The sequence below is a fragment of the Oryza sativa genome, chromosome 7 (genome assembly GCF_034140825.1).
Source record: "Oryza sativa Japonica Group chromosome 7, ASM3414082v1".
Lineage (NCBI taxonomy): Eukaryota > Viridiplantae > Streptophyta > Magnoliopsida > Poales > Poaceae > Oryza > Oryza sativa.
In genome coordinates this window covers 15,511,153-15,538,610 of record NC_089041.1, presented here as the reverse complement: position 1 = coordinate 15,538,610, position 27,458 = coordinate 15,511,153, and the positions used below count along the sequence as shown (strand labels likewise).

The window sequence follows — 27,458 nt, the reverse complement described above, 5'->3', positions numbered from 1 at the left end:
TAGTTTTTGTGCACGTCAATGTATTAGAATTCTGATCGATAAGGAAAAAAAACAATGTACGATGGATGGTCATCTAAGGGGCATCTACGACGCGGATGTTCGTGCAAGAAACAAGTCAACGAACGCCACGTTAATGCGCTACCGGTTTTCCTTGATTTGGTACGTTTTTTCATAGGGAAATTTGTATGATCAACAGCTACCACGCAGGTGAATCTCAAACCCTTTTATTCATCTATCGCTATATGGCTTCAGGTGTACGTGGGTCATATTGCTATACACCTGAATCGTTTGTATAGTGAGACTCTTTTCTCACATTTATTTTCTCAGGTCCGTTTTTACGCACTTTGATCAAAAAAATACTCCGAAGGAAATCTCAAAAGGAAACAAGGAAATCTCAAAAGGAAACTTTCTATATAAAATTTCACTAAAAACTAAAAATATTTACAAAAACTTCAATGTTTTTATAAAATATATTAACAAGGAAAAAATCACTAATTTTTAAAATAACTAGGAAGGTAGCCCGCGCATTGCGCGGGTATGTATTTTAGATTGTGTTTGAAAACTTATATAGGTGGAATATCAACCGGATGACACCAGTTTTTCAAAAGTACTACTACAAAAAACTTATATTGCCATGTTTGAAAAACTTATATTGTACGGGCATGTATTTAGATTGCATTTGAAAAGCTTATATAGGCGAAATATCAACCGGATAACACCTGCTTTCAAAAGTATTATTTCTTCATCAACATTGCTTAGATATTTTTCCATGCTATTTGTTAGCTTTTAAAATATATAATATTTAATCCATCGGTATAAACAATTATGTATGATCCATATAAACGCCTGCCATGTTTCAAAAATATCTATTTTTTTCTTTGGATAAATCTAACGGTGGTAAATAACGGGTCCACCTGATTTAATGAAAATCGATGGCTAGATGTTTAGTTTTTATTTCTTAGAATTTTTAGAAATTTCTCTAATTTAAGATGCCACGTTGTGGCTTAGGAGCATTTGTAGTAAAACTCTCTTAGGCCGTCACGTGGTATTCTACAATCTTATTGTTGATTTTTATTTAAATTGGTGGACCTGTTATTTTAGATTGCTAGATTATATCTATTTAGAAAGTTCTCTGTCGATTTTCATTTAAATTAGTGGGTCCATTATTTTAGACCATTAGATTATATCTATTTTAGAAAGTTATTTTTAATAAGATAACTTATGTTATCATCATAGATTATATATTGTGTTACAAATATTATATATAAAATTAAAATTATGCTCATCATAGACTACATTAAAATCCATAAACTTTAGACTGCACTGAAATTACACATCAGATTATATGTAATGGGTCACAATTATGCTCGTTGCAAAGAATCCCATATAATTGACAGCTCATGCCATCCTCATATTTCAAATATGTATTTTTTTTCCCGTAAAATATGAGACCCATGAAGACACATTTTTTACTTACAGTAACATCGAGACCACTCTTTTATATAACAGTGATTGTGTGTTCGCTCCCGGCTAAAACTCCATGGAAAAACAGATCTTTTGATTCCACGGTAACAAATTATGGTGTGTATTTTTGACTGCCTTAATTAGGAAAGAAAAGAAGAGATTGATGGGGGAGGAATTTGTACGTAAGTACGTACACATGTGGGGACGGCCAAGGAAAGGGTGAGGGGGATTAAGTTTTGATCTAATGGTTAATAGTATCGGGTCCACCGTTTTAAATGAAAATTGATGGTTAGATGTTTTTTCTTTTTTCATATTTTTTCTCTAATTTATTAAAGCGTCACGTGGTGGCTTAGGAACGTTTGTAGGGTGCCACATGGCGGTTTAGGAGCGTTTGTAGGAAGTTTAATGGACTTTTAGTATATAATAATAGATAGATAGATTTCAAAACTCCATAGAAAACTTTGACTAGAAACTAAAAATCTTTATATGTAAAAACATTATGTACAAAAACTTCAGTTTATTATAAAATAGATTCAAAGAGAAAAACCACTCAATCTAAAAATAATTTCTATAGGATATTCAAAACTTTCATGTAAAGACTAAAAATTACATGCCCGCATGCAATAGGCATGTAGATGCAGGGGTGGGAAGATTTGAAATTGGAATTTTTTTTGCAATACTAAAATAAATTCATAGACAAGCGGAACATCCGACACACATTATGAACCCTGCTTACAGCTCAGTCATAATACTTCCACCATTTGCCCAATTAATTTTAGTGGTTCTTCCTTGGCTTCTGGTTGTAAAAGAAAACGGGGTACTTTTTAAGAGAGATTTTACAGTACAACAGGCAATCCGGTACAAAATCTCAGTCATTGGCAGGGTCTGATCGGATGGTTGGTGTTAATCAGTACCTTGAGGTACCATTTACTCCATCATCAGGTGGTAACTGACCATGTTGAGCGAGGTGGATGGATAAAATTAAAAATTCGTGTTGGAGATTAGGATCAATCAATGTGAGCGATATGTTTCGGCGAGGCATGTGGAAACTGGAAACTGCAGTTTCTAACCCAAATCCCTGAGACGGCGATGCACAATTGTCGTCGGCAGCGAGGTGGCCGGTTTGTGTCACCGTGTGGAGCGAAGATGCTCCAGGAGTGGTGGTCAAGCAATGGATTTGGCGGTGCTCGAGGACTCAATTAGCAGTGGTGGCAGCGGTGCTTGGCAAAAGCATCCCTCCATGATTCTACTACCACTAAGTATGGTGGTAGTAGAAATAGATATGAACTATTAAATCAAATGAGATCAATCGTTCAGATTTTTTTCTACGGTAGGTAGAGAGCACCGGAGTGAGACTTCTCGATTTTTAGATAATGGAAATGGATTACATCTCCGGCTTCTGTCATAAGACACACAGCCATAAGTTTAATAATAATAAAAAGGTAAGATAAAAATAAATCAAGTATTTTCTTCTCGATTACCCTCCTAGATTGAATGTCCTGATTCTTGAAAAACCTGGTGGTATTGGTACCTTGAGGTACGTTGGACCAGAACAAACCTTTTACTTTTATTACACCAAACATGGAATTTATGCTTAGTTCTTCGCAAATAAGCTGTACGAATCCCACAATATTTTGTTAAGAGAATCAATAGAAGAAGCGACACAATTTCTCCTCATATCTTGCATTCATTCATATATATCATAATTTATTCGATCGAACAATGTCACACTTGCTTTTGATAGCGCACACACAAAACACTTGAGGGTGCAGGCTTCACTCTTCTTAATTGAAGCCGCTTCTACTACTGATCACCCTGTGCTCTGTTCTTCCCATTCACCTTAAACTCTGAAAGGAGAAAGAGCACATTTGATTGCGGCTTAAGCATTGCTCCGGAAGGAGCCGTACCCCCTGGCGCTGGCACGAAGGACGATCTGGTGGTACAGCGCTGCGATCGCCGCCCCGATGAACGGCCCAACCCAGAAGATCCACTGCGTCACACAGATGAACAGCAATGCAATTGCAATATCAGTTCATAGCTTGATAATTCAGAGTTCAACCGCATGATGAAACCATGCATATTTTTCTGTTTGATAGTAGTAATCTTGGAAGAACATATGTACCTGATCACTCCATGCCTTGCTGTTGTTGTAGACGACGGCGGCGCCGAGGCTCCTCGCCGGGTTGATGCCGGTGCCGGTGACGGGGATGGTCGCCAGGTGCACCATGAACACGGCGAACCCGATCGGCAGCGGCGCCAACACCTTGATTGATTAATTCATTGAAAAAAGAGAGGCAATGAGATCGAGTTCTTGCAACGTGCAATCACAAGTATGAAGTGTGTGTCTCCGGTGCTTACCGGGACATGGGAGTCGCGGGCGTTGCGCTTGGGGTCGGTGGCGGAGAAGACGGTGTACACGAGCACGAAGGTGCCGATGATCTCGGCGGCGAGGCCGGTGCCCTTGGAGTAGCCGGCGGCGAGCTCGTTGGCGCCGCCGCCGTACCTGTCGTAGAACGAGCTCTGGAACCCCTTGACGAGCGCGACGCCGCAGACGGCGCCGAGGCACTGCGCCACGATGTAGAGGATGGCGCGGACCAGGGACACCTTGCGCGCCAGGAAGAGGCCGAACGTCACCGCCGGGTTGATGTGCCCGCCGGAGATGCCGGCGGTGCAGTACACCAGGATGAAGATCATGCCGCCGAACGCCCACGCGATGCCGAGGACGCCCACGCCGCCGCACGCCGCGTCGTCGCCGGACGCCGACGCGTCCGTCTGGTGCTTGTACCCGATCACCGTGGCCACCGTGACGTACAGGAACAGCAGCGTGGCCACGAACTCGGCGATGACGGCGCGGTACAGCGACCACCTCCCGAGCTCGTCGATGTCGACGAGAGGCGCCGGCGGCGGGTCCTCGTAGTCCCGGACGCCGCCGGCCTCGACGTCGGCCTCTTTGCCCATTGCGTTTGCTCTCGCTTGCCTGATTGGCTCGACGGACGGAGGAGAGCAAGAAACGGAAATGCTTGGGGGTTGCAAGTGTTTGTGTTGTGGAATCTTGGGTGCCATGGGGGAGGTATTTATAGGGGTTTAAGGGTTTTGTGAGAAGAACAAGAGGATGGTCTTATTGTATGGTTTAATTTGGTTTTCTTAATTTTGGAAACTTTGTAGTGATCTTGGCTATAGCTGTCAACATTATTGTACAGCAAATCCCATGAGCTGTGTGTGCCTGTGAACCATGTAGTATGTACAACTCCCTTAATGCTCCATTAAATGTTTTGTTCTGGCACCATAGCTACAACATAAATCCACGGCGACATAGCTCGGTTTTGTGGAAGGGATGACCTGCTGATGAGCTGAGTTATGAAATATGTGCAAATAAATCAGGAATGCATCGAAATAGTCAGTAGTTTAAACTGAACTTGGTATTCAAATATAGGCAAATTTTGTTACATCACATTGTAACATCATGATTTTAGCTATACCGTAAAATTGGGAGAACGACACTTTCAAAGGTTGGATATTTATTGATGGACACCATAACTTTAAAATATTTATTTCTAATTGAATAGGAGAAATAAATCGTTTGAAATGTCAGGAATACTCACGGGCCCACATTTCAGCTTTCCCACTCCTATCTTTCTCTCATCCCCTCCGTCCACATCAACACAAAAGTGTGGTGAGGCAGGGACTCGTCGTCTCCTGAGACGGCCGACAACTCCCTCGAGGCCGAGCTGCCACTGCTATTGTTGTGTCACCGCCTCTCCTTCTTCCTCTACCTGGACCACAATGGCGTTAATCTGGACGGGGAGGAGGTCCACATGGGCGGGAGGGAGGCGAGGAGTTGGCAAGGGATGGACAAGAAGATGTGGTGGTAGTCGTCGGACAGCGGTGATCTACACAAGAAGGGGATTTGCGCGGGCCGACAGGGGGAGGGAGGTGGCCTTGGCAGCCAAGGATGGCGACGATAGGGTTGTGGCGGCGGTCATTGGACAGCTGGTGGATGAGAATGGACTCACATGGGCTGATTGCTAGAGGGAGGTAGTGAAGGCGATTGAGATTGGGGACGAGAGGGCAGTGGCGGCGGTCCTCCGGCATTGCTGATGTGGATGGAGGGGATAGAGAGAAGAGAAGATGGATGGGAGATATGACATGTGGGCTCAAAGGTATTTTCGACATTTCACACGATTTCTCTCTCCAATTCAACTAAAAGTAAATATTTTAATTGGTGTAGTGTACACTAGCAAATATCCAACTTTGAGTATGTGATCTTCTAAAGGTTCACTTTTGTGGCTTCCTATAGTTAAAACGTGAAGTTAACGATGTTATGTAGCAAAATTTATCTCAAATATATACATGTATATATAAATGGGATAGGCAGCACAAACTTTTCAACTAGAAAAGATGTCCGTGCGTTGCAATGGGTAGAGCCAATTTAATTTGCACATATGTGTCAGATAGAAAGGGGATGACATATAGGTCCCACTATTATTTTTAAAAAATTTTCTACCGACTTAGCATAAACAATTGTCTAAACCACTAATGGAGCTAATTTGCAATTTGCACCGGTTTTTTATGTTGAGGGAAGCATTATACCCGGTTTTGGGTTGAGAGATGCCATTTGATCATAAGCAAAACAGGAGATAGGTAAAATAGACTTATTCCTTTTCCTCAAGTTTACAACCCATATATGTTAGTTTGGCTATCTTTCTACAGCCCAATTATATTTGAGAGAATCCATTATATGCCACTGACTTTGTCACTCGGCTATGATTTGCCACTGACTTTGTCATGTTCTACAATATGTCATTGAATTTCGCCTAACTTCTACAATTTACCATCATCGTCCGGTTAGCCTCTGTTAGCATTGTACAATTTTGTCTAAATGACCAAAATACCCCTAGTACAAAACTTCCAAAATTTGGATAAAATTATCAAAATATCATATTATAAACATAAGATTGTAAACATCCATTTTTTTTCCAAAAACTTAAAATATGATACTTCAGAATTTTTATCCGAATTTTGAAAATTTTGTCCTAGGGGTATTTTGGTCATTTCAACAAATTTGTACAGTACTAACGGAGACTAACTAGACGGCGATGGTAAATCGTAAAAGTTAAGCAAAAGTCGATGGCATATTGTAGGACATGATAAAGTCAGTGGCAAATCGTAGACGTGTGACAAAGTCAATGGCATATAATGGATTCTCTCATTAAATTTGCACACATAAAGCAAGAAAATAATCATTTTCTTTACATAGCTCGATTCAATCTTCATTGTCAGTCCGAGCGAGCGAACGGTGGCTGAATCATGCCGAACTAAACTGATACGACAACGGAAACAAATCGGACGACATACACAATTTTTAGGCAAAAACACCTTAAACTTTTATAATAATAATAGTAGAGATTACCTAAAGATGAACTTGTGCACACCCACCATATCACACAATACACACGCACACATTACACTTGTAAACTTGCAAATGCATCCTTTCAACGCACGTTCAAGAGATGGAATTCCATGTTTCCAACAATAAAACATATTGTCAACCTACAACGTGTATTTCGGAACATGATATTGTTAGCATATAATTGTTCTACTACTCTGTTATGAAAATTGTGGGATAAATTCCTGTTTTTAGGACATCTCCTAAGCTGTCCTAAGGAGAGTTTATAGTAGTACTCCCTCCGTCTCTAAATATAATGGATTTTGGTTGGATGTGACATATCCTAGTACTACGAATATGAACATAGAGAATGCCCAGATTCGTAGTACTAGAATACATTACATCCAACCAAAATCCCTTATATTTAGGGACGGAGGAAGTAATCAATTAGTACATCCATGCCAAGAATCAATGATGCAATCGGGGTTTCCTTATTATGTGGTTACTGTGATAACCGTACGTACCATAGGTTTATTGTCTGTGGGTAGGTAACGTGTCCCACGCCATTAACCTGACCAAGTTTATTTTAAACATAAATTAAAAGTTTTGATAAATTTTGTTCCGTTTCTATCGGTTTATTAGAATTACCGTGGTTGGATATCGCCGGGTGCTATAACCCTCCCCCAAACGGCTAAACTGAAAGAGAAACCTTGGAGACATCGTATGCAATAACCTGACTCAAATTATTAAACTACCACAGAAAATTAACATCAAAACTATGGTTCAACTGCCTCAACAAGTAATTGTCGTTGAGAAGGTAATAATTGAATAATCCCATGATGATCTATTGGTTTGGGCAGCCGTTCAGCGCCGACCCTCATCCCCATCTTTGCTGCAGTATGGGCCCACCACCAGCATCATGTATCCTTCCATCTAAATCCTGTGGCCAGGAAACACTAATAAAAGCTAGATTATTTAACCAGCCAGTTCAGTGATCTCAATCAAGACAATGGAAAGGCTTAACCACATAATTAATTAATACAAACGTACCAAATGTAAAGTGTACATTCTGCCTCTGGATGTTGTCATGCTGAGCCGGAGATTCAATTCCATCCACAATTAAGCCGGTTGTTCTCCTGTCATGAACTATGGATATAATTATCTCACCTTTTTCTCTGCATATCTACCTGCTGCCTGCCTGCTTGATAGCTATCATTTAGTATCAAGATTTACTGTTTGCCTAATTAGATATAGAATGAGATCGAGCCTTCTCTGTTTGGTATTATGTATGCATGCGCCGACCAAATAATCTAGATTAATTAAGTAAATTCGTATGACCAAAAAAGGCTGAGATGAGGAGCTCAGTTCACTGGATACAACTTGATTAGCCCATGGTTTTTACACTTCTGACCACCATTAGTTGGATGGATTCGAGAATTTACTTGCCAATTGCCATTGTCTTGGACCTTGTGGATGCTGGATTGGCTTGCATTATATTTGACATAGATGTGGTAATATAATCCATGGCTCCTGATTGTTTTGCTATTTTACAGTTGTGTGTTTATCATGCGAAGACAGTACTTAGGGTGTATTATGTTGATAAAAAGTGAGCTGTTCAAGTTAGTATGTAAGATATAGTAGATTCTTTTCTATAAAAAGTTAGACTCTCTCCAGCAAGTGCGGTAAGTTGATAAATGCAAGCATAACGCTGACAATAAAATCTAGGCAAGTTAATTTGCTCGTGTAACTATGTTGGACTTGAGCGTAGACTGCTTGTTGCACTTAGAGCAGGTACGATAGTAGACTATAAATCAGCTATAAACATATTTTAAGGAGAGATAAGAGTAGCGGTCTACAGATTTGTAGCCAGCTGCAACACGAACTCCAAGATACATGTGGATATGACAAGTGGGACCATGCATTAATTATGTAGTACATGTTTATATGTAACTATTGTATGAATTAGCTACTAAATTAACTATAGATGATTTAGAGCCAATAGTTGGTTATACTATTAAACTTGCTCTTACTCAAATTTTTCTTTTGAGGTAATATTTTAATGAGTAAATTTTACAAAACTATAGATACTATGACCAAATTATCACAAAACTACAGATTTAACTTGGTGTATCACAAAACTACACATATAACACTAAATTTATCACAAAACTACACATTTAAGATGAAGTGTCACGAACTACATATTTAGTAATTAAATTATCACAAAACTTTAGGTTTAGAATCAATTTAATCACAAAGTAATGATGTTTATAGCTCCACCATAACAATGGTGCTAGGGATATAAACTCCAAAAGTTGTAGTTTTGTGATAAGTTCAATATTAAATATGCATTTTTATGATACTTAATCTAAAATATGTAGTTTTGTGATAAATTTGGTGCTAAATATGTAGTTTTGTGATGCAACTCCTTAAATCTATAGTTTTGTGATAATTTGGTCAAAATACTTGTCAGCAGCTAAGGGTATATGTGCTCTTTTAGATTTGGAAAAACGTGCACATATACTTTCCTCATCAGTTCACCACGCTCCATTTAACTCACTAAATATTTTTTTGTTGTTATTCTATGTTTGTTTAGCTATTACTCCTATATTATTACAAGAAGACCGAAGTAGAAGTAGAACCAGAACCACTGTGCTTACTGTATTGGTAAAAAAAAATCATGTTAGAAAGAGATGTTTCTACTGTCAAATCATGGTGGGTCTATCTTATGACGGTGTTGATTGATTTATATAGCTATAATGTATAATTGTATTTATGAAAATAGTAGCAATAGTTGAATATCAAATTCAACTATAGTTGAAAATATCTTACTATAGCAGAATTTATAACTGGGTATTGTCCGTCCTTTAGCTCTCTTCAGGGATATACAGGTTTATCCCAGGTTAGACGCACGAGAGATTTTACAAAGTTGTAGGCCTTTCTCAGTGTAACAATCCTACACCCTATTGTATATGGAAATAGTTAAAAGATATATATGCAGATCTAGTCTAGTCCTATATATGTACATAGTCTCGTCGGGAACTCTGATGGCATGGCTTGATGAAGCGTTTGGCTCTATAGATTAATAGATGGCTCGTTGATTGTAGACTTGATGCTTGATTCAATACTTGATCTGAGATTCAAAGTCCTGGCTCTATCTTAGGTCCTTAATTTGAACCCCTAGATTCTTTTGTATTTGGGATGGACTTAAAGATTTATTCTTGGAAGTCTTCGGTAGAGTTAGGTCTTTGAGATCTTACTGAAGTTGGTCTTGTGATCCTTATCTCTGTTTGCGGTCCTATACCCATTTGAGAAAATCCTTTCCATAGAAGTATATGTATTCATACATGTGTATTTAAGTCTCCAATGTCATCGGGGGTATCTCATATTTTACCAAAAGCAAATTTGCTACTTTAGTCAATACCTTCAAGCTTTCTAAGGCCTACTCATCCGTTTCATATTATAAGATGTTTGTTTTTTTAGTCAAACTTCTTTAAGTTTGACTAAATTTAGAGAAAAAGTATAATAATATTTTCAATACAAAACAAATATATTATCAAAATACATTCAATCCTAGATTTAATAAAACTAATTTGATAATTTAGATATTGCTAATTTTCTATAAACTTGGTTAAACTTAATAAAGTTTGACTAGAAAAAAAAGTCAAACGTCTTATATATGAAACGAAGGGAGTATGTAGCAATCAGGTTTCATGTGGTTTTGGCGCCATTGGGTTCAGAGTATTTCCATACGGATACTTTAGTACTTTACACATGCGGATTCTTAATCACTATGTATGGTTTGGTTTGGGAATGTGGTAAGGTGTGTTGGACTTGTACTTGTTTTTTTGATGGGATGATCCCATTCATCTGTTTAACATAAGGGATGATCCTATGTAATACCTTTTAAGTGATATCCACATGTCAGCAAGAGGGAAAAGTGGATTGAATTGTTCTACCAGTTTTTTAGGGACAAAGTCAACCCGGATATTGGATTACATCTATCTCCAAACCAAACACCGAGAAAATTTTGTTCAGAGTATGATCCATCCTGATCCATCTCATTCCTGGAACCCAAACACACGGTACATTGGTACATTTGTACATCTCAGTGTTTAGTGGATTTCAAAAAATTATTGATTGATTTTCAGGTTCAAACCGAAGGGCATACATAGAAAAAGGTCACATTTGCACGTACGCACAAACACACGAATGCTTGCACTGCTGCAGCACTGCAATCTTCACACTTAGACTGAAGCTGCATATCTCCACTACGGATAAAAAGCCAGCGCTCTAGCTATCTGTTCCCTCCATTTCATCTTAAACTCTGAAGGAGAAGCAGAGAGCCTGAATAATAATGGCTTCCACTTGGCCATGCAGATCACAGGACGAACGAACGAGCTAGGTTAGGCGTTACTCCGGAAGGAGCCGTAGCCCCTTGCGCTGGCGCGGAGGATGACCTGGTGGTACAGCGCCGCGATCGCCGCCCCGATGAACGGCCCGACCCAGAAGATCCACTGCGTGTGCGTCAATGCAATGTCAGTTCATTATCCTGGCTTGTGATCAACAGCATTATTAATTATTCTCGCACAAATTTGGCAGCAAGATTACGTTACCTGATCACTCCATGCCTTGCTGTTGTTGTACATGACGGCGGCGCCGAGGCTCCTCGCCGGGTTGATGCCGGTGCCGGTGATCGGGATCGTCGCCAGGTGCACCATGAACACCGCGAACCCGATCGGCAGCGGCGCCAACACCTTGATTTTTACCACAGAAGTGAAGCAATGAGCTCGAGTTCTTGCCATGTAACACAAAGTTGTGTACTCCGATATATGCTTACCGGAACATGGGAGTCGCGGGCGTTGCGCTTGGGGTCGGTGGCGGAGAAGACGGTGTACACCAGCACGAACGTGCCGATGATCTCCGCGGCGAGGCCGGTGCCCGTGGAGTAGCCGGCGGCGAGCTCGTTGGCGCCGCCGCCGTGCCGCGCGTAGAGGCCGCTCTGGAACCCCTTGACGAGCGCGACGCCGCAGATGGCGCCGAGGCACTGCGCCGCCATGTACAGGAGGGCGCGCACCAGGGACACCTTCCGGGCCAGGAAGAGGCCGAGCGTCACCGCCGGGTTGATGTGCCCGCCGGAGACGCCGGCGGTGCAGTAGACGAGGACGAAGATCATGCCGCCGAACGCCCACGCGATGCCGAGGACGCCCACGCCGCGTCGGCGCCGTTCGCGGCGGCGTCCGTCTGGTGCTTGTACCCGATCACCGTGGCCACCGTGACGTAGAGGAACAGCAGCGTGGCCACGAACTCGGCGATGACGGCGCGGTACAGGGACCACCTGCACAGCTCGTCGGCGTCGACGAGCGGCGCCGGCGGCGGGTCCTCGTAGTCCCGGACGCCGCCGGCCTCGAGAGTGGACACGTCAACCTCTTTGCCCATTGTTGCCTTGGAAGAGACAAATGGAGAAATGCTCAGGAAGTTGGAAGTGTTTTGAGCTGTGGTGTTTGTGGTTGTGATAGGAACCATTTATAGAGGGTTTATGAGTGAATCAGGGAAAGAAGAAGATGGCTTCATCATGGTTTGTAATGAAATTTGGAAGGCATTTTCAGCTGTCAATGTTGATGGACAACTAACGGCGTTTAGATCCTTCCACATTTATTTTGTTTGTCATTTGGATTTTTCTTATCTCTACTGCTAAAAACAGAGTCATCATCATTCCATCCCCTCCTCCCACAACACGTTCGTACACTCAGCGTACATAGCCACGAGGCCGAATGTTTTATTCTTAATCATCCTTCTCGTCTATCTCTAATTATATGAACCTGGTTCATTACATTATACAGAAATGTTATTACTAATATATATAGGAAGACATACATATATTACTTATACACGCAATCAACGTATACAACGACAAATCTCTAATAATGCTAAATTTCTATTGAGAACATATCCGCATACGCGGGCAGCATAACATATATTCTGGTGGGTGTAGGCATACACCCTAACCGTTTTTTTTTCTATTATAGTTTTAGAGTTTCTTACTATGTTTTCTTATTTGGACAATACATTTTTCATACTCCAACTAGATTTATATATTTGATTATGATTCTTCTCGTTAATTGAAATATTTTACATTGACAAAGTTTGAAATCTGGTAAGACCTAAGAAGTTCGTTCAAACTATTGCTAACGAGCTGGTAATAAGGATGGAAGGGGTTATCTTGAAACACATGGGAATCCCTATTAATGAATGAGACTGTTATGAAATGGAAAATGCTACGTATATGATGTTTTTGTACGATCAAATGAGGACGGCGCTTGGCATCTTAACGTTACGTGGTGCACGCGCATGTTGCAGCCCAATCCCATACGCATATACTCATTATTTTTCTTTGCCTTTTTTGCTCTATCTATATCCAAATAAATATAAACCATGTCAAACATTGGCTCATACATAAACGTTTGCTGCATCTTATCCTGATTTGTGCCATTGGAAATTTAGAATACTTACAACTAGGGGTGATGCTACCAGGGTCCGAGATGCAAGGAACATATTTGCATGGGTAATCCTATATATCTATAAAGCTCATCCCCACTAAATGTAGTTAATGCTAATTCTCTCTTCTCTCGTGAAGCCACGTCACCTCAATTGTTTTTAGCCCTTGGATGATTCATCAAGGGTGCAAATTGCATCTCTTCTTCCTAAAAGCCACAACATATAACTCAACCATTTATAACTTTTGAATAATTGATCGAGGTACAAAATATACAAGCACATAAAACAAAATCATATAGTAAATAAGATATTTTTTCTACAACTCATATCTAACTATTTTATCACACAATTCTCCCGTAGCAACGCGCGGGGTACCTATCTAGTTTACTTAAACTAGGTTCACGGTAAAATAATTTACTTAACTTAAGCTGGGTCACATGATAAGTGTTAAGCGACAGTACGAGTATATAAGATTTATTAGGAAAAATAAATTACTCTGGTTAGCTGTGCCAGGAGGCTTAATTGTAAGATGTCAGGACGATGATGTGATGAGCTTGGGTTTTTGGATATAGGGTCAGCGCTAGAAGAGGTCCAGTGTGGGACCAGAACTTGCAACGTTAATAAGCTTTATGAGCCTAGAAGAGAAACAATTCATCGTACAACTATCGTAACAAATTAGTCGTATGTATAGCAGCGCCGGTTATAAAATACGTGAGGTGTACTAGTACTTGAGTCAGGACTTTACATGTCCTCTAGCGTTTCTAAAACTTCTTGTGGTCATAAAGTTTTAAAGTTTTGTATAAGATATAAAAAACACGAATATTAGGGAATGACTTAATATCAAATAATTAGAAGTGGTGAGTCCCCGCAAAAAAAAAATAGAAGTGGTGAGGTTCTGAAACTCTAGGTCGTTTAGCCCACCACCTTGTGGAGCTAGCCGGAAGACCTCTAGACGTTTCTCTTGTGTAAGATTTCATCGAACTTTTAAAACTTAAATATAGGACAGTTTCAATAGAAATCGTTGAATTTCATCAACAAATCCTGTGTGTTGTATGGTCTGTCTTCTAATTTATAGTTGATGTAGGTTCATTCTGCCACCCTTATTAGCGTTTGTTAGTGTTCCTTTGCTAAGTGGCACCTCTGGTTGTAACAAAACCGTCCATCATATATAGCCTCATTCCCGGAGCTGACACCATCTCTCCATCTAGCACACTTTTTGGTTCATGTCTTGTGGCTAAGATGCACTGACACTCATCACCTAACTGATAGAATTAATTAAGTTAGCTCACTTTCAAGAATTAACAAGGACAAAGAAAAGCTTGATCACAACACAGTTGGATCGGTCATCATCAGTCCTCTGGCACGTTGCTAGTGCTGTCATTCTGGTCACCGGAGGTTCAATTCCATCCACAAGGATGAAACAATTTGAAAAGAAGCGAGCATTCTGTTTTCACGTCACCGGCCGGCCAATCTGTACATCCTATACCAAAAGCTTGTCATGTATTGAGCAATATCATCTTAAAAAAATATTCTCATGCTTTGATCTTAACCATCCATTTATCATATGTATTAAAACTCACTAAATATAGTTATTGCACATTGAACTATGACACTTAGAAAACTAATAGTCACTGGATCCTTCTTATGTTTGATACATAACCATCCAAGTATCATATAGAATTGCAATTTCACATCAACTAATATAGAAAAAATGTTATCTATTTAGATATTATGTGTAAACAATTTACTTATTATATTGTTTTCTTCGAGATTTCTTTGAAGTATATTAAATTTTCCGTTGTAATGCGTGGGGTATCTAATAGTTATTTTAGCCGGCACTTCCCCTAAGCTTGTCAACAGCCACATTCCTGAGCTCGCCCCATAGTGTTGCCATCACTTGCATCATATGTTGCTGCCGCTAGCCTCATGCTCACTTTCGCATGCACATGCGCGGGCATATTAATTATGTTTCATAGATTTTATTATGTTAAGATGTACTGGTGATTTTACTTTATTATTTGTTAAAAATTAAATTATATGATCTTCATCGAAAAATGTTTGGTATTGCTGATCCTTCACTGGTTGTATATATTTACAAAAACCACAAAGGTATTTATATAGATAACTGTGCGGGCATCTTGTTAATATATTACAAAATTATACAACCATGTTTTTTTTTCTTTTGAATATGAGTGTTTGATATTTTAAAAACAAAATGTTGAACATATTTGGTCACTAAAATATTTGAATCAAATTAAATTATATTCTATATGACGGCTTAGTCCAGCATCGTACCATTATATCTTTTCCTCACGCGTGCATTATTACTAGTTTCTTCGATAAAGGATTTATAGTTCTGGCCTCTACATGCCAACTAAGAATGTAATATATAGTCATATTTAATGATAATTGAATTTAAATAATGATGGATGGAGTCATACACTCCACTGATACTTCCCAATTCCAGTTTGCTTTATATGCTTGCACACTAATACTCATAGCCAGGAATGCTGGGTTGAGCTTAAGATGACCAAGTGTACAAGTACGTGCTCTGTCACTCTGTCGTGTGTTATGCATGCATACGCCGACCATTAGAGGAGAATCTAATGCAAATTCACATGGAAATTAAGCTTGGTCAGAAAGTTGGTAATGTGAGAGTTTGGTTGGATGCAGCAAGTGATCAGTAGCCCATGGTTACTTTCCATTTCGATCTCACCGGTTCTTGTCCTGGTCCGGCCGGGATGCTGGATGTTTGCCTGCTGGATCAGTCCTCGTTGTATGCCTACGCTGCAGTTTTTCTTGATCGATCACTTTGGTTAGTTAATACTCCCTTCATATTTTAATGTACGATGCCGTTGACTTTTTAACCAACGTTTGACCACTCGTCTTATTCAAAAATTTTATGCAAATATAAAAATACTTATGTCATGCTTAAATAACATTTGATGATAAATCAAGTCACAATAAAACAAATTATAATTACATAAATTTTTTAAATAAGATGAAAGGTCAAACGTTTGTCAAAAAATCAACGGCGTCATACATTAAAATACGGAGGGAGTATCATGTTACTGAGAAAGGGAAAGCTGTAGATAGCTTCATTAATTAGCGAGTTTTTCCCTAAAGGATGCATGTTAGTATATGCATTTGTAAGGGAGCTAAGCAGTTGCATCCATCCCTGTTGCAGCTAGTGAACGTGATGCGTGACTCGGATTCGTGTGTGCTTTTTATTCTTTGGTCGGTTGGCTCTTCTCTCCTGTTAGGGTCGTTTCGTGTTTCTGAATCGAACCCTTCAATTTCGTACTATATACCACAACACTTGATTTTTCACATTATGACCAGTTTTAAAATCTTATCTATTATATACTAAAAGTCCATTAAGCTTCTTACAAACACTCCTAAACCGTCACATAGCGCTCCTACAAACACTCCTAGACCGCCACGTGGCACTATCTAATATCACCGTTGATTTTCACTTAAATTGGTGGACCCGTTAATTTAGACCATTAGATTAAATCTATTATTAAAAAGGTGATAGTTTTTCCTTAAAAAATATGCAACTGGTGTCCGTACGCAAGTATAATTGAATAAAAAAACAAATAAAGCTTCCTGCTGTTAGGCGGAAGGAAAAGAAATAAACATATACGTACGATAAAAAATAATAAAGCCAAAAAAAATGTGTCGTTAGTACCCTTGGAAAAAAACGACGATCTAATGTAGGACTTTGTATAATATAAAATATAATATTACATAATATATGGAAGTATAGGCATGTAAACTATATCTATAATATAAATATCAAATATCAAATCAACGGTCTCTACACATTATCTTTTAAATTATTTTTAATTATATGCCCAATTTATGATCCATTGTATTCGTTAAATTATATAAAGTATCGGTGTATAAAAGTAATGTTGTGGTCTTAAATACATCATGATACATCAGGTCGACATACAATAGGTAACTTTAGAGACTAAAAATCTATTAAACTTCCTATAAATGCTTCTAAATAGCCATGTGGCGCTCCTACGAACGGTTCTATCCACCACGTGGTGCTCTAATAAATTAGAGAAAACCTTACGAATTGTGAGAAAAAACATGCAATCATTTATATTGGTGGACCCACTATTTTTAAATTATTAGATTAGATTTATTTAAAATACATCTAACCTGCTCGAATAAAAAAAATCACGTGAATAGTTGTACGTATATATACGTACTTCCGTACTTTGCTACTCACTTAAAAAAAAGAAAAAAAAAGTAATTACGATTGAAAAAAAGAAGGATTAGCCCTACCACGGTCCCACCTAATTGCTACGAGTTACACGTACATATGTACTGTTCACCCAAAAAAGTGAAAAAAAAAATCTCAAATATGCCATATGTACTACTATCCACCAGATTGAGAAAAAAATTATCCTGGGCATGTACAAACCCCATCATCGGCTTTCACTTAAATCATTTAGAAAAATTAGAAAAATAAAATCTCCACCTCCTCCTCACTCTCACATCTACACAACTCTGTCATCCCCTCCCTATTGTTTTATCTATTAAACTAAAAGAGAAACAATAAATAATCTTTAATATTTTTTTAGTACAAAGTACAAACACGGGCGCTCACAACGCGCATACACTCACATCTATGAACACACACATGCATATACCCCTATGAGTACTTCCGAGAGACTAGGGTGATATATATTAAGATTGACGAAGTCACTACGTACGTCTCGCTGTCGATGTGTACGTCACCTACTACTGAAAGAATTTGTTAAGTCTGGGACATTAACCCGAGTGGGCAAATTCCATTACAACGAACCTAACCGGTTGAGCTACGTTCACTTCGCAATAATGTTGGATATTAAACCGACCATAATTTTTAAGCTATATTTTTGGAATACTTATATGCCTTTTAAACCGGTGGAATCATTATTTCTAATAGTTAGATCTATCCTATATAAGAAAAACCAGATGTGTATACATGATGTATTGTGCAATTATATTTCGCTTTCACGTTAGCTTGCGTGGAACTTCTGACCCACTCTATATGAAATGTTCATACATGGACCAACTCTCAAATTACATCAATCATATTAAGCTATATAAACCCATATATTTAGTGGAGCATCATGTCCCACCCAATTAATCCTCGAATAAACCATGATAATATATATGCAATAAAAAAAGAAAAATACCTCAGTTTTACTTTACACTTACTTTTCGTTGACATGTATTCTAAAGAAAATAAGTCTACCTTTTTCAAGTGATGAAGAAGATTATAAATAATTGCTTATAGATATTACTTTAATATGATATAATATAAAACTAATATGTTAGAAAATTATAAAAGAAATTAATGTAGACGAAAACAATTTATGGAGAAATCGTGGTAGATATTCACGGTTAATATTTTGCTCTTATAAATGTCTCAAACTTAGCGTATGACGTATGCCCGCGCATTCGCGCGGGCTACCTTCCTAGTTTTATAAATAGCCTAAAAATATCCTAAGTTTGGACCCCTTGACACGGAGTTATGGGTGATTAGGTTCCACACTTTCTACATTTTTTGATGCACCGATACAATAGTTTTCAGCTGTTCTGGTATCGGATATATGTATCCGATACAGTGATAAGCCACTACTGTATAAAAGCTCATAGGTACCGGTTCCAAAGGGGTAGCCGGTGCTGGCACCAATTATTCAATACCAATGACTTTGGGTCTATGTGACACTATAGGTGTCGGTTCTAAATTAGAACCGGCACCTTTAGGGGTGCACTTATTTTTTAAAATTTGCAGGTGCTAAAAAAATTGAAAAAAATATTTGGTATTTCCATTAGGCACCTATACGATCACTCTTCTTCCAACCAGTCACATGGATGTTTCAACAAATCTATACTTTCTGTATAGTTGTTACCCACTAAAGTTAAAGCTCAACATGTAAGCATGCCACATCATCACCCACTAGCAATTACTATTCTAGCCCATTTAAAATCCCATGCAAGCATGCCACATCTTCACTCACTAGCAATTATTATTCTAGTCTATTTTAAATCCCAAGCAAGCATGACATATCATCTACAATATTCTATTATAGAGTTCAACAAGTATGTGTCAAATCATCTTCCTCACATTATTTTCTTAACATTTCAACTTTCATCATTTCGACAATATTTAATATATACTCATCCGTGAATCCCGCAACAGAGCGCGGGGTATCACCTAGTATTCATATATATGTGTGTCATGTAAGATTCAAACTCAAAATCTCTCTCTTCAACCAAAGCTTCCTCACCATCTTACACACACGCACTTGTCTTGAAAACAAATGTTATTCTTTTGAGACTATTGTCATCCAAACTTATAATTCATAATTAACACCTTAGATGAGCTCAAATAAAAAGTTTGTCAACTACATAAATGTAGATATCATCTATCTCTACAACTTTTATATAGATTTTGTCTCCTTTAGATATTGTTTAGAAAATTTAAATATCCACTTGAGCAAATAGATCCAAGACCTTGTAACACATTTTTGATATCCAAACAACCTTAAATCGAAAAGTCATCAACTAGAAAATTATAAATCTCGTCGAGTTCTACAAATTTGATACAAAGTTTATCTTTGTCCGACTTCAAATGAAAAAGTTAGATAAAAAACACACGTATATTGTATCATCATAGGCACCGGTTTTAATGGTAAACCGCTACCTATGGGCTCATAAGTGCCGGTTTTTATTGAAAACTGACACATGAACGATGCCCGTATGAGCTGGTTCATAATAAAAAGGTACCTATGATACCGCACTTATTGGTGTCGGTTTATTATAAGAACTAGCACCTATACCATGTCCATGTATATCAGTTTGTTATAAGAACCGGCACCTATAACTTTAGAGGACTATTGGTGCCGGTTTTTGAAATAAACCGGTACCGATGAGTGGTTATAGGTACCGGTTCTCAATTTTACATTGAAAAAAATGTAGAAAAAGCTTCATAGCCGGTTTTAAATAAGCCAGCACCTATAAGACTAATCTCTATGTGATGTTTTATAGTAGTGAGCGGGATATGCCAGCGATACGGTATTTGGTAAGTATTGTTAATTCGTTAGAAAAATAAATTAAGAAAAAATAGAGATATGTCCTCGATACATACCGGAGGAGAGTATAGATGAAGCTAGATAAGAGAGTTTGGGCAGTCCAATGTGTAACACAGATAATCTTACCTTATTCCAATGTGAGAATATTAGTTAAGGGTAGTAAGTAAAACTTTAGTAATAAAAGGTGGTCCAAACTGTCAATTCACTCAATAGTAAAAGTATGGTCGAATATTCATTTTTCAAAGTATACCAACCGTTTCATATTATAACACGCTTTAATTTTATTCTAGTCAATTTTTTTACGTTTGACCAATTCTATAGAAAAAATTAGTAATATCTACCACATCAAATTTGTTTCACTAAATCTAACATTGAATAACATTTTGATCATATGTTTTTTAGTGTTGAAAAATGTTGTTGTGTATTTCTATAAATTTGATTAAACTTAAAAATTTTGACTTAGAAAAAAAAAGGAGGAAGTATATAACAACATATTTTTCTTCTTAAAGTTCTTTAGGAGCATGTCACTTGCTAAGAGCCTGTCACATGGACAATTTCGCCCTTAATTTGTAGGCACCCTTGATCACTTCAACTCTACCACCTCAATTTATTGACTTTTGGTTCACTTAGATTCTTAGAAACATGAAGACAACAGAGGGACAGAGTTTACACTTGCATTGCAAACACTGAAACATACACCACACTGCAGGGCTTCTCACTTAAACTGAAGCTGCTTCTACTACTGACGAACAGGTGCTCTGTTCTCTCCATTCACCTTAAACTCTGAAGGAGAAAGAGCCCAAACAATGCCGACTTGACCACGGATATCACCAGACGAGCTCAACTACGCGTTGCTCCGGAAGGAGCCGTAGCCCCTTGCACTGGCACGGAGGATGACCTGGTGGTACAGCGCCGCGATCGCCGCGCCGATGAACGGCCCAACCCAGAAGATCCACTGCGTCACACAGATGAACACCAATGCAATGTCAGTTCATGGCCAATTAACCAGCCAGGAATGAGAAACAAACAAAGCAATTCTTGCACAATTTGGCAGTAAGGTAGTATGTACCTGATCACTCCAGGCCTTGTTGTTGTTGTAGACCACGGCGACGCCGAGGCTCCTGGCCGGGTTGATGCCGGTGCCGGTGATCGGGATCGTCGCCAGGTGCACCATGAACACCGCGAACCCGATTGGCAGCGGAGCCAACACCTTTGATTTATCGAAATTAAATAGAAGCAATGAGCTCGAGTTCTTGCAATGTGCAAATTGCTGCAGGGTGCAAACACAAATCGATGGAAAGTTTATGCACTTACGGGAACATGTGAGTCGCGGGCGTTGCGCTTGGGATCGGTGGCGGAGAAGACGGTGTACACGAGCACGAAGGTGCCGATGATCTCGGCGGCGAGGCCGGTGCCGGTGGAGTAGCCGGCGGCGAGCTCGTTGGCGCCGCCGCCGTACCTGTCGTAGAGCGAGCTCTGGAACCCCTTGACGAGCGCGACGCCGCAGATGGCGCCGAGGCACTGCGCCGCCATGTACAGGAGGGCGCGCACCAGGGACACCTTCCGCGCCAGGAAGAGGCCGAGTGTCACCGCCGGGTTGATGTGCCCGCCGGAGACGCCGGCGGTGCAGTAGACGAGGATGAAGATCATGCCGCCGAACGCCCACGCGATGCCGAGGACGCCCACACCGCCGCACGCCGCGTCGGCGCCGTTCACGGCGGCGTCCGTCTGGTGCTTGTACCCGATCACCGTGGCCACCGTGACGTAGAGGAAGAGCAGCGTGGCGACGAACTCGGCGATCAGCGCGCGGTACAGCGACCACTTGCCCAGCTCGTCGACGTCGACGAGCGGCGCCGGCGGCGGGTCGATGTAGTCCCGGGCGCCGCCGGCCTCGAGAGTGGACACGTCCACCTCTTTGCCCATTGACCTCGTTGAGGACTCGATTGGTTTGCAAGAAGTGATCACAGAAGGAGGAGGCAGGAGCTAAGCTGCTTGAGAGAGGTTTGCAAGTGTTGTGGTTTGCTGGTTGTGTTGGGATGTATATTTATAGGGGTTTCAGTGGTACTGGGATTTGTTCTAGGGTTTATGTTTCATTGATTTTAATCGAAATTTGAATTGGTTATATAATATACCCAATTCCCTGGCATTCTCTGGAGCTTCCCTGGCATTAACGCGTGTTGTTTGAATATAACGATATAGTTGTTTCGACGATATTTATTGAACTAATTTTGAAGATTAGGTCCTGATATTGATACAATCGCGGATATCCTTGACATCAGATTATAAAGAAAACTAGTAAATCGTTGAAGATTTTGACTTCCTCTATGGTTTGTTCTTAAACATCAATAGGACCACCATATCTGTTGATCATTACCATGTTTTATGACCTGCATATGTTATTATCCAACATTTCGTAGGAATATCACTGATTGAATAAACTATATTTCTTAAATAAATAATATAGTCAAGAGTATAACTAAAAATCAGGGCTACACTAATTTTTTGGGAGTGTTCCAATTAATTATTACTTTATTTAAGCTGCTAGAAATATTGAAGATGTATATGTTTTTTTTTAAAATAAAGTGTACTGACAGAATGATGGTCCTCAAACTTATATAGATATGTTATCTAGGTTCTTCAATTCTCAAAAATACAATTTTGGGTCCCTGGTCTTATTTGGGTGCCATACATATTTAAACGGGCTCTAACCCACTCTGTACCACAGTGATGCCTATGTGTTGGTGGCACCAATATGTTAGTCACATAGAAAAAAAATAAAAAAAACATATTTTCTCTTTTCTCCAATCTCTTCTTTTTCTCTATGATTGGCATGTTGATCCTGCTGACACCTAAGCGTCACCATACCATGTCATGTTAGCGCACAGAGCAAGTGAAAACCCATTTAAATCTATATGACACTCACAACAAGTTTTGGTATAAAAATACATTTTGAAGGTTAAGGCATCTAGATTAGGGATGAAAACAGTACGTAATTTTTCCGGATTCCGGGCCAGTTTTCGAAAACGGAATCAGTCGGTCGGAATTTTTTCGGAATTTTTCGAAAACGGAAACGAATTCGGAAATATTTTGCCGGAAACGGAATCGAATATGATAATAGCAGTTTCCGTCGGAACTCGGAATCGGTTGGAAATTTTCCGAAAACTTTCTCGGAATTTCCGAAGTTACAGAAGGCCCATACAAGTACAACTACAAGTCCATAATACCTCCCCAGCCCAACCCAACTCAGCATCTACCCTAAGTCCTAACCTAATTCAGAATAGAGATTAGAGAATAGAGAAGAGTGAGAGACAGAGAGTCAGAGCGAGCCGGGCGGAGGAGCGGCATACAGATCTCGCGGCCGTCCTCGCCCCCTCGCCCCTCGCGGCCCTGCGCGGCCGCGCCCCTGCGGTCTCGCGCCGCCGCGCCCCGGCCGTCCTCGCCCCCCGCGGCCCTGCGCGGCCGCGCCCCCACCGTCCACGCCCCCCATGGCCCCGCGCCCCAGCCGCCTCTCGTAGCCGCTGAAGCCTCATGCTCCACTAGTCCACTGGGCAAGTGGGCAGTGGGCACTGGCAGTGGCAAGTGGCAACTCTTCCTCACCGCCATCGACGCCGACGACACCTCGCATCGCAACAGCCAGCAGTGAGTGAATGTTGAATGATTGATTTATGAATGATTGATTTATGTGTAGTCTCTGTATATATTGTTGAGCAATGAGCATGACTGCATGAGTCTATATATATATATGTGTGTTTTTTGTGATATATTGTTGATTGTTGAGACTTGAGAATTAGACTTGACAAAGTTTGAAGCTCAGTTTGAGGGTTTTTTTTTATTCCGATAAATTTTCGTTACCGTATCCGCGCCGATTCATTTTCGTTTCGTTTTCGGTTTCGATTATATTCGATTCCGTTTTCGTATCCGGGGTTTCCGATTCCGTTTCCGATTCCGAAAAAAAAATATGAAAACGAAAACGATAAAGATGGTTTCCGTCCGTTTCCGTACCGTTTTCATCCCTAATCTAGATGGCATACTTGTTTAGAGATCGCTCGCACACTTCACTAAATACTCCCACATGTATAGTAATTATTTCTTTAGACTCCTATCGGTTTGCCATTTACTAGTTGTAAGCCATATGGTTTATGAGCAACAAAAAATATTTTGTGGGTTAAATTTTTCAAAAAAGTCTGAATTACACCCCTAACCTGTAGCGATTGTACGAATTACTCCTCTAAACCACAAAAGAAGGCACCCTTCACCCTTGACTATTCATACTAGACGAATTACTCCTCTGCCTCACTCTGGATGGTTTTGGTCCTACGTGATGCACTCGTGGCAGTCCAGTCAGCATAAAAAAACGAAGGGACCCACATATCAGTTCTGCTTTTTGGGCCCACCGCTCTTTAAATTTTTTTATACTGATTGGATTGCTACGTGTAAATTACGTAGGACCAAAACCGCTCAAGAGCGAGATAAGGGGTAATTTGTCCGGTATAAAAAGTTACAGGTGAAGGATGTCTGTTTTTTAGGGGTAATTCGTACCGTCCTTATAGTTTAGGGGATAATTCGGATTTTTTTTCCTAAATCTTTATACACGTTAATAATTTAAAATCCAATACTAAAAGATAAAAAAACTTAAAATAAGATTTAAAATTTAACAGTGGCTTATAAGCTAATACTTTTCTATGGCAGCTTAAGACGGTGATATGATGATTTTGGAACTACGGATGATAGAGCATCTCAATGATTACCTGTAGGCCGGGTTGGATCATTGGATGGCCGTCCAACACCGGCTTGATCCTCATGCTGACGTCATCTCCCCTATCCTGCTCACGGGACCCACCACCAGAGGTCCAGCGTATATATATCACTTCGGATCATCTTGTGGCCAAGATGCACTAGCAGACTAGCTTAGCATTCCACAAATTAATTGTTGGCCTAATTTTTTTATCATTTTTTTCTTGAGATGGCATAATTAAGTTAGTTCACTCTCAATAATTAACTAGGAGCCCAAGCTTAGCCACAATTAATCAGTGTGGCAACTAGTTAGTGTTGTGCTAGTGTTGTCATGCCTAGCCGGTGGTTGAACGCCATCCACAAAGGAAAAGAAAGTTGGGCGCCGAAATCAATCTCTTGTCACCGTTTTCTGTCATTGCTGATATTATATGTGCATGGCTACCAATTTCTTGGCTTGATTGGGTCATTATTTTTTTCTGGTCTATCTGAATGGGTTTTTGTTTGTGGCTATGTACATATAAGAGGAGAAAGGCAAGCATGCATGCGCCGACCAAAGAATGAGAGAATCTTAGGGAAATTTCACATGCTAGCTAGAAGCTATAGGTTGACAAAAAGTTGTTGTGATGGGGAGTTGGTTGGATCAGGGGCGGATCCAGGAACAAAAAATTAGAGGGGCTCAATTACACAATTTCTTCAACCTCCAGCCATTTAGGGACTTTTAGTTTATCATTCATGGTGAAAAAATTAAAGGGGGTGCTCCGAGGGTATTCATGGGTCTTGTGGGTGTAGGGGGACTCGAGTCCCCCTGCACCCACGTTGGATCCGCCCCTGGTTGGATCCAAGTAGTGATTAGATTTATCAGCTAGTTCATGGTCTCTTTTCATCCAAGGTTTTTCTTATGGATCAGGCATTTATAATTCCCTTTAAAAATGTCCTTTTTTACATGTCTGGAAAATGAGAGGGAAATTGTAGTAAAGTCTGAGAACAAATGGGTCTAATTCACCCTTTTTTTTTTTCAAACAAGTCCTAAGTGATTGTTTACATTCATTTCACATTACGCCTAATCTGTTCGGGTTGGCAGTGCATGTGAACTACGGCCTTTTTTTTAATCGAAAACACTTTCCCGTTGCTATATGAATTCGTTATCAGAAAAAGAAAATTCATAGAGGAATTGAACTAATTACTATAAAAAGATGCTATAATATTTGCATTCTAATTAATTAAAGGAGGCATAAAATTTCTGTAAAACCAAAGGGATCCAGGTAATCCACTTTCTATGGGCCTGTTTGGTATAGCTCCAACTCCTAAATTTAGCTCCAGGAGTTGAGTCTAGAGTGGAGTTGTGGAGCTGTCTAAACCCAGCTCCATAACTCTAGTATATTTTGTGAGAGAGCTCCACCCTACTCCACTCCCAGTTTTGATGGAGCTGAAACTGTTTGGCTGAACTCTAGCTCCAGGAGAGGTGGAGCTGAAGCTGCAGCTGTGCCAAGCAGGCTCTATATATCAAACATGTCCAGGCTTGATTACATGATAATTAATCTGCTTAATTATCTGCACTTGTTCTTCTGCAATGCAGCTATCAGCAACTAAATGTATGATCAGGAGCACGTACGGCCGCGACGCCTAGTCATAGGCTTTCCAAAAGGAACAAGAAAGCGAAGTGAGCATAGCTCAACTGGCTAGGTTTCTTGTGGTGGAACCAGCCCACCTAGATTTAAATTATAGATTTGACGCGGGTGCTCGTATTTATGGCTAATTATGCTTTCAGTGGTAGGCGACGTACCCGTCGACAGCGAGGCGCCTGTGGTGACTTCGTAAATCTTAAGATTTGCCGGCCCAGTCTTCCGGAGGTGCTTACAGGGGTAGGGTGTGCGTGTGTGTGTTTATAGGGGGTGAGTGTGCGCACGTTGTGAGCGCCTGCGTTTGTACTGTGTTTCTAAAAAAAAAAAAGAAGAACAAGAAAAAAAAACTGTAGCTACGTTTTGAGAGGAGCAGTTGCAAAACATGGTGAGGTGTGACGAACGTGATGAATGACTCGGATTCTTGTCTGTTTCCCCGGTGGTTTCTATTGCTTGTCCCTTCTTCTGGATTCAGTCATTACTAGGGCAACGATCTCAGGTTTCATATTTGATTTTACTTTTTTTTTCCTTTTTAATATTTGTATGGTAACTAAATCGTTTGATTTTCATGGTGTTGATTTACTGTTTTTCTTAGGGGGCAATTACTAGAATATCCTATCTATGCAAGTCACGTAAAAATAAGGAATAAATTCATCT

General features: G+C 39.9%; 2 protein-coding genes and 1 pseudogene across 2 annotated transcripts; all 3 read right to left on the bottom strand.

Moving 5' to 3' along the window:
- Positions 1-3,134: 3,134 nt before the first annotated feature.
- Positions 3,135-4,508, bottom strand: LOC4343121 (aquaporin PIP2-5-like). Its single transcript, NM_001422135.1, has 3 exons — positions 3,823-4,508; positions 3,587-3,727; positions 3,135-3,454 (listed from the first exon to the last, which is right to left on the bottom strand). The coding sequence occupies exons 1-3, from the start codon at positions 4,420-4,422 to the stop codon at positions 3,344-3,346; spliced, it is 852 nt and encodes a 283-aa protein (NP_001409064.1). The 5' UTR covers positions 4,423-4,508; the 3' UTR covers positions 3,135-3,343.
- A 6,456-nt stretch (positions 4,509-10,964) lies between these two features.
- On the bottom strand, positions 10,965-12,343 carry LOC4343120 (aquaporin PIP2-4-like; annotated as a pseudogene).
- Positions 12,344-20,928: 8,585 nt separating this feature from the next.
- LOC4343119 (aquaporin PIP2-4-like) lies at positions 20,929-22,464 on the bottom strand. Its single transcript, NM_001422130.1, has 3 exons — positions 21,763-22,464; positions 21,518-21,658; positions 20,929-21,403 (listed from the first exon to the last, which is right to left on the bottom strand). Exons 1-3 carry the CDS (start codon positions 22,369-22,371, stop codon positions 21,293-21,295), a joined length of 861 nt encoding a protein of 286 aa, NP_001409059.1. The 5' UTR covers positions 22,372-22,464; the 3' UTR covers positions 20,929-21,292.
- Between the last annotated feature and the right edge of the window lie 4,994 nt (positions 22,465-27,458).

What these genes read in the sequence shown, in the direction of transcription:
- LOC4343119 (NM_001422130.1), bottom strand. Translation starts at nt 22,371, where the DNA reads ATGGGCAAAGAGGTGGACGTGTCCACTCTCGAGGCCGGCGGCGCCCGG. An exon ending in CCCGCGACTCACATGTTCCC is followed by an intron (nt 21,659 to 21,762) that starts GTAAGTGCATAA and finishes GATAAATCAAAG; the next exon opens with GTGTTGGCTCCGCTGCCAAT. An exon ending in ACAAGGCCTGGAGTGATCAG is followed by an intron (nt 21,404 to 21,517) that starts GTACATACTACC and finishes TGTGTGACGCAG; the next exon opens with TGGATCTTCTGGGTTGGGCC.
- LOC4343121 (NM_001422135.1), bottom strand. Translation starts at nt 4,422, where the DNA reads ATGGGCAAAGAGGCCGACGTCGAGGCCGGCGGCGTCCGGGACTACGAG. An exon ending in CCCGCGACTCCCATGTCCCG is followed by an intron (nt 3,728 to 3,822) that starts GTAAGCACCGGA and finishes TAATCAATCAAG; the next exon opens with GTGTTGGCGCCGCTGCCGAT. An exon ending in GCAAGGCATGGAGTGATCAG is followed by an intron (nt 3,455 to 3,586) that starts GTACATATGTTC and finishes TGTGTGACGCAG; the next exon opens with TGGATCTTCTGGGTTGGGCC.